Here is a 7,742-nt window from a genome sequence, read left to right as displayed (position 1 = left end):
AGTTAGGAACCAAAATCCAAATAGCTCCAAATAGAATAAAAATCTCTTCGATTTTTTTTCTATTAACTGAGCATAAGTTTTATCCGGACTTTAAAATTGCAGTCGACTTGTAGGGCAGGCTGATCGTAACATTTTCATCGTAATCGTTCTGGATTTGACTCATGCTATCAAGCATATGAGTGCATAATGAATATACATTTTAAAACCGTTAGACTTGTTCTTATAGAGATGCACATCACTGGATGCCGAATCTAACAACTTACAGAGATGTACATCACTGGATGCCGAATCTAACAACTTAAAAGTGCACGTTCATTGTGCTATCATGCACTCATGTGCGGGATAACACGGCTCTTTATACCATGTCACTCGATCTCATTTGTGCATTGAATGTAGTGGGAGACCACTAATGCGTTACTGCTGTTTGTTTGTTTTATTTAAAAAACCTTATTAGTTGAAAGGATTATTTGTAGAAAGAAGCGACAGATCTTCTAACTTTATCTTTGTTCATCATTTCACTTGAAGCAAAAATTAATTTCTGCAAGCTTCGTACATAACCTACTCATGTCTAAACTAAGGTGATTCTCTTTCTATCTCTCTAACCTGGAATACATATTGTTCTATTTCTTTGTTCTTGTTGTTGTTGTTTCAATGCTGATTAGATCTTGATTTGACTACATATATGTATGCAATCAGATTAGAAGGTAAAGTAGCTATAATTACTGGAGCAGCAAGTGGAATTGGCGAAGCAACAGCGAGGCTATTCGTCGAACATGGTGCGTTCGTTGTAGTTGCAGACATTCAAGACGAACTAGGGGATCAGGTTGTATCTTCAATTGGTAAAGAGAAAGCTAGTTACAAGCATTGCGATGTAAGTGTCGAAAAACAAGTCGAAGAAGCAGTAGCATTTGCTTTAGAGAAATATGGATCTCTAGATATTGTGTATAGCAATGCAGGTATGGGCGGATCTTTTTCGAGTATCCTTGATTTCAGCTTGGAAGATTTTAACAGGATTATGGCTACAAATGTATCCGGAGCAGCATTAATGATTAAACACGCTGCTCGTGTGATGTTAGATAGGAAAATCCGTGGCTCGATTATATGTACTGCTAGTGTAGCTGCGGTTTCAGCTGGATTTGCACCACACTGTTACACAGCGTCGAAACACGCTGTGCTAGGATTGGTTCGATCAGCTTGTAGCGAACTTGGTGCTTATGGAATAAGGGTGAATTGTATTTCCCCGTCTGGAGTTGGAACACCATTAGCCTGTGACATAGGCAAGATTAGCGCAAGGCATGTTGAAGCATATACAGCAAAAATGAGTCTTCTTAAAGGGATTATTTTGAAAGCTAAACACATTGCTGATGCTGCGTTGTTTCTTGCGTCCGATGATTCGGTTTATCTGAATGGACATAATCTTGTTGTTGATGGCGGATTTACAGTTGCAGCTAGTAGCTTTCCCATCAATGTTAGTTCTGCTACTCCATAATCTTAAGAAGCTGCAAAATCATATTTTAATGAACCCGAGGCTTGATTTGCGGGCAATTGAGTAAGAGTACCATGTGCATTATTATCCCAGTAATCTGTAATGTCAACTTGTTTCATTATTAGATATGTGATCGAATTTCATTTTTGTTTCTTTTGGCATCTTTTTGTGTCTGACTTCAATGTATCTTTGGAATTGAAGATTCATGTGACATGTGAATTGAAAATGGGTTATGTTATCATGTGTATCCCAGGTACAATTAAGGTTTTGGATTGTGCCGGGCAAGCTCCCATAAAAGGATCACAAGAGTGGCTGAATCCTAACAGGGCATATCAAATCCTTTGGAATCTGGCTCAACCCTGGTGAGCCTTAGAATGGGTTAGCTGGTGAAGCACTAGTACCACTAAGTTCCCCAAAAATCATCGTCATAGCAAGAACTAGTCTTTTTAGTTCCCCCTTGCAACCCTTATCTTTAACCCTGTGAGCACATTTTCCATTCTGATTGCCTTGTCACTGCCTTTCACCGAGTTGCTGCTGTTGAAAGTATGCGACAGTTACTAACAGAACGATGGTGTATGGTTCTGAAGACAGCATTTAGGAACACGCTGTATGCCTTTCAAGAGTTAGATGCAGAACATGAAGAGCAACACTGAATTGTTACCGAAAATTCTCCCGTACTAAATTACAAAAGCCCCGTTTCTGGGTTCCATCGGTCAAATAAATCCGCCTCCCCCTACTATATACATCCAAATCTACATGGGTTACTGGTAATAACCCTTTCAATAAAAATAAATTGATCACACACTAAAATAATTCATCCGGAAAACAAATCCCTCCACTGTAGTATAATTTGGTTAATTAGCGTCTGACAGAATGGTTCGTTTTCCATTTTGCTGTTCTTAACAACCATCCTAACATCCTCCTCTTGGTTATCCCATGCAGACACTGCTGAAAAATGTAAATGGAGCCTTCCAATCTATAAACTTTGATTGATGAATTGCCGCACCAGTTGAGTGATGGCATCCTTTATGCGCATACTCAATTATTCTAGCCAAGATGCCACCTAAATCCTTTATGCAGCTCACATAAACTTTGGTCTGAGTCCTAGTAACAGTACTCTGCAAGGTACTTCTGTGGTTGAGCCTTACCATAGAGATGGAAAAGTAGCTATAGAGAAGGCTGCGCACTAGACTCATTTGTGCTAGCAAATTCAGTTAAATTTCCTATTCATATTTGAGTACACAATAGCTCTTAAGGAACCTCCAAAAGAAAACTTTGATCTTGTGGACAGTAAGTTGCAGACCTTTGGAAAAAAACTCTGAAAGTTGATATCAGTGTCAGTCCTCCCCATGGTATTAAGGTGTATATTACTAATGGAGTATGAGTCACTCTCAGGTCTCAAAAACCGAACTTACTCTTTGTACTTCGCCTCTAAAATTAAAACCTCATGCAGAACAAGTAAAAGCTTTAGACAAATTTAGGAGATGAATAAAAGTAATTTATTATCACAAATTCACAAAGGAAGGGGAACCTATGGTGCGAAGACACCAAAAATGGAACATAAATACAGATCAGAGGACACTGTTTACAGTCCAACAACATGAAACTTATTCTTAAGCGCTTGTACATCAACAATAACCTCATTCATGCTGCTTCTATCTGAAGGTAATTCTGAAGAACATTGGACTCCTATCTGAATTATTGAAGCTAGGATTTGTCTCACCGTATCTCTTGATATTTGTATCCTTTGGATTCCCTGCATTTTGTAATTGATAATTGCACCATCATCATGATATTTTTCTTCTACATCTAACAATAAACAAGAATCGATAATCTCCTCAATATGCTCTGGCAATACGTACATCTTACAGAAGTTATGAATGTTTAAACCATCCTTAAACATGTCATCTGTCGGTCTCTTTCCTGTAAACATCTCCAATAAAAGTATCCCATAACTATACACATCGCCTTGTGTGGACGCTTCGCCACCCATCCCATATTCTGCTCAACAAAAATAAGGATTAGATGACAAAATGTTAAGGATTCTAATTGAACTACTGCGTACATGTATATAACAACACTATTTTTTACTTACCCGGAGGAACATAACCTATGGAGCCCTTTATTGCAATTGAACTCGCATCTTGTTCATTCAGCGGCTTGGAACAACCGGAAGGAAATGGAATAAACTTAGCCAAGCCAAAATCACCCACATGGGCAATCAGATCACCATCGAGAAGGACATTGCTTGGTTTTAGATCACGATGAACAATTGGAGATTGACAATCATGGTGAAGATACTTTAGTGCAGAAGCAACATCAACTGCAATGCCCAGTCTTCTTTCAAGGTTCAAATTACCAAGTTGTAGTCGATCGTTCTTATTTATGTTATTTGCAGTTGGGTGCAACCAATTTTCTGAACTTCCATTAGCCATGAACTCATAAACTAGAGCTTTGAAATCATTACCTTGAAAATCAGTACTCGAGCAACAAGTAACGATCTTGAGTAAATTTCTATGTCTAACGTTCCTTAGGGCGTCACATTCAGACATGAAACTCTTGGTTGCACCTCTTTGTTGAAGGTGTAAAACCTTAACTGCAACATCGTGATTTGATTCATCTCGGCGAAGAACTCCCTTATATACAGAGCCAAAACTTCCCGCACCAAGCAAGTTGGTAGAATCATTAAAACCATTGGTAGCTTTAAAGAGCTCATTGTAAGAAACTCCCATGTATTGATTGGCTACGTCAAAAGGTGTCGAAGGTTGTATAGCTTTTGACTTCTTTTTTCTCCAGTAAAGAGCGAGAATAAACACAATTAAAGCTAGAAATAAAACCACAGCAACTATGATGATTATTATTACTTGGATAGGCGTCGATTTCCTTTGTTGTCTATTTGATGGAACTGAGCAGTTCTGCAGCTTTAAGTCAGGTATGCCACCACAAAGCTTATTATTCCCTTCAATAGAAAATGCACTCATGTTCTTAAACACTCCGCTTTTCGGTACCACTCCCTCCAGATTATTGTAAGATAGATTCAATCGTCGGAGTGCTAGACTTTCGAACCCGGTTGGTATTGTACCAGACAAGTTATTTCGTGAAAGATTTAATGTTTCGAGACCTCTTAAGAAACTCATAGTTGGAGGAATATTTCCTCGAAAAAAGTTACCGTCCAATCTTACAACTGTTAAGCTTAAACACTCGCCTATGGCACTTGGGATTACACCAGATAATTTGTTATTGTGCAGGAACAGTAACTCAAGGTTTTTCAAGTTGCCAATTTCCACTGGAAGTGAACCAGTGAGAAGGTTGTTAGTTAAGCTGAGACCTCTTGATAGGGAGCGAAGTTCGAAAACTTGTTTTGGTATACTACCACTAAGTCTATTGTTCCCTAAGTCCAAAATATTCAAGGATGTACAATATCTAAGACTTGACGGTATTAAACCTGTTAAGTTATTGTACGGTAAAGTGATTTCGATTAGTCTAGTTAAGTTACTAAAGGTAGAAGGGATTGAACCAGAGAATTGATTCTGCCGAAAATCTAATATTCTCAACATTTGAAGTTTCCCGATACCTTGAGGAATACTACCTGTGAACAGGTTGTCTTCCAGAATGAGCATCGTTAAACCTACAAGATTCTGAATACCTTCAGGAACACTTCCGTATATCGGATTCTTGGAGAGATATAGTTGTTCAAGCTTATTTGTGAGATTGGCTATAGAATTAGGTAAGACCCCCCTGAAATTGTTGCGGTGTACAATCAGAAACTTCAAATCGGTACAGTTGACTAGAGAATTGAGAAAGGTTAAATCACCCGGTTGCCCACTTCCAAGTTTATTTTGTGATAAATTCAAAATAACAAGACTTTTTAAGTCGCCAAGGTTATTGGGGACTGATCCAACAAAGTTATTCAAGTTTAGTTGTAAAACTTTAAGGTTGGACAAATTGGAAATTGACGTAGGAATGGTTCCAGTGAAGTTGTTATCTGCATTCGAGAAGTGTTCTAGATTTGGAAGTGTGAAACCAATATCAAAAGGAACACTCCCATGGAGTTGATTTGTCATCACTGCAAAGATTATAAGTGATGACATATTGTAGAGTGAAGATGGAACCGTACCTGAAAACTTATTCAAAGCCAGACCCAGTGTTTTTAAGCTTGTTAGTTGGCTTAGAGTACTTGGAATCCTCCCCTCCAAACTGTTAAAACTAATATCAAGAGAAGTAAGAGATGAAAGGTTGCCTAATGAAGTTGAAATTTCCCCTGTTAGATTATTATCTCTAAGACCAAGCCTTATGAGATTAGACAAGTAGCCTAATCCTTTTGGAATGCTTCCCACAAGCTTGTTGTGAGAAATATTAAGGTGCATGAGATTGGAACAACGAGAAATATTATCCGGAATTTCTCCGTCCAAGAAATTGTTCGAAAGACCTAAACGTTTCAACCGAGAAAGACGACCAACTTGTTGTGGGATCTCACCATGTAAACTATTGTTGCCGAGAAGAAGATCTTGAAGAAAGCTAAGGTTTCCGATGTAAGGTGATATGGAACCTACCAATCTTTGTGATCGGAGATCAATCCCAGTAACTCTACTACGATGACGACGACTACATGTAACACCTCTCCACTCACAGAAATGAAGAGACTCATTATTGCTGTTCCAAGAACTAAATGTTCCCAGTGGATCTTGAGCTATTAAATTCTTGAAAGCGAGTAATGCTAGTCGATCATTTGATATGTTATCATCGACGTCCATGGCGACTGTGGACATACACGAGATGAATATGATGATGACAAGGCTGTTGCACAATGCCACTCTGAAGATAAGATGCAACTGTTTTATTAATAACTTCATTTCCGCCTTAGATTTAGCAAACATTAAGCTTAAAAGAAAAATAAATTCCTACAGGGCAATGTTTTTTTTTCTTTTTCTTTTTCTTTTTCTTACAGAGGGTGGGACAAACATTTATATGGTCGTAACTCGTTCGTAAACGACGGCTGCTACTATAAATTATTTCAACATCATTTCAACAATATGCATTAATCGTAGTAGGTTCTAGACAGACCGGTCACCAGCCACGACTTTGCAGAATGAGTGGAATGATCTTCACGTGGGTTGCTAAGACGGACACGACACGACGCGGATACTATAAAATTCTCAAAAAATTAGGACGCAGACACGTATATACATATTTTATTTATATATTATCTCATTAAGTATTTTTGAAATTTTCTGCTTTTGCCATTCTTTCAAGGGTGATATTTTTGTCAGGTTAAGAATTTCCCTTCCTTCAGCATCTCTTGCATATACTCGACTTAAGACATTATCATGAAAATCTTCTATGTTTTTGAACGAATGTATGATCGAGTTACAATATAAATTCTTTGCCTTAGCGCCCACTTCAATAACAAATGTACTCATGTCCTTCTCTTTTGCATATGTATTTCCTTGAGGTGGTAGTGGTAAATTCCTTGGCTGTTTTAGTAAGAAATGGTCCAACTTTCCTTGCTCAATCATTCGCAGTATAATCTTCCTCACATTTCTACAGTTGCTTGTTGTGTGACCGTGGAATCAATGATAGACACAAAATTCTTTACTCTTTCTCCCTGGTGGTGGCTCTTCACCTGCATTTTGTGGTTCTGGAATATCATCCATTAGGAGAGCGGCTTCCCATACTTTATCCACTGTAGTATTCAACTTTGGCAAGTTTATCTGTTCCCACACTATTCTTCCAGTTTTCTTGTTATAATTTGTTTGTTGTCCTACAGAACTTTCTGGTTAAACTGTATCAGTACCTCCACGGTTTTGAAGTTGTTTGTCTCTGTACTCTTTATCAAACTCTGCTTGATCTGCACTGCCCATAGCCACTAACTTTTGTTCCATCTCCGCATTATTCCTTCCTTGATTGCCCTGCGATGTACTCGCAACAACATTCGTGAGCCTACGGCCGGGGCTCAACCTTTTTAATCTTTTATTTGTTGTTTGGTCTGCGAGTCAGTATCCTTTCACAAAATTTTAGCTGAGTCATAGTAGTCAGGGCTTAGGCATGTGGACACGCGATTAAGGATGGTATATGTATTTAGATAGTATTATCATACCATAGTAGTTGGGGCCTACGGTCCCGGTCGTGGATTAAAAAATCTAGGGAAAAACACAGTCCAACATTAATATTAAATTAACTGTGATTTGGTTGAGTTTATAAGTTAGATGGGACTTGCAACCTCGATGTTTTGTTGGTCGGGTCTAATTAGCCGGGG

The 7,742-nt window shown here is 38.3% G+C and overlaps 2 protein-coding genes across 3 annotated transcripts; one reads left to right on the top strand and one right to left on the bottom strand.

Moving 5' to 3' along the window:
- Positions 1-436: 436 nt before the first annotated feature.
- LOC113357969 (short-chain dehydrogenase reductase 3b-like) lies at positions 437-1,688 on the top strand. 2 transcript variants are annotated; one of them, XM_026601458.1, is made up of 3 exons: positions 437-578; positions 697-956; positions 1,077-1,688. In XM_026601458.1, the coding sequence occupies exons 1-3, from the start codon at positions 565-567 to the stop codon at positions 1,487-1,489; spliced, it is 687 nt and encodes a 228-aa protein (XP_026457243.1). In that variant the 5' UTR covers positions 437-564; the 3' UTR covers positions 1,490-1,688. The 2 variants fall into 2 exon arrangements, with proteins under 2 accessions (XP_026457243.1, XP_026457242.1); XM_026601457.1 differs by having other exon boundaries at positions 697-1,688.
- A 1,291-nt stretch (positions 1,689-2,979) lies between these two features.
- LOC113357968 (probable LRR receptor-like serine/threonine-protein kinase At3g47570) lies at positions 2,980-6,374 on the bottom strand. The gene is made up of 2 exons (XM_026601455.1): positions 3,582-6,374; positions 2,980-3,487 (listed from the first exon to the last, which is right to left on the bottom strand). Exons 1-2 carry the CDS (start codon positions 6,361-6,363, stop codon positions 3,072-3,074), a joined length of 3,198 nt encoding a protein of 1,065 aa, XP_026457240.1. The 5' UTR covers positions 6,364-6,374; the 3' UTR covers positions 2,980-3,071.
- Positions 6,375-7,742: the final 1,368 nt, after the last annotated feature.

The sequence above is a fragment of the Papaver somniferum genome, chromosome 3 (genome assembly GCF_003573695.1).
Source record: "Papaver somniferum cultivar HN1 chromosome 3, ASM357369v1, whole genome shotgun sequence".
NCBI classification, from domain to species: Eukaryota; Viridiplantae; Streptophyta; class Magnoliopsida; order Ranunculales; family Papaveraceae; genus Papaver; species Papaver somniferum.
This window is presented reverse-complemented; position numbering and strand designations above follow the sequence as displayed.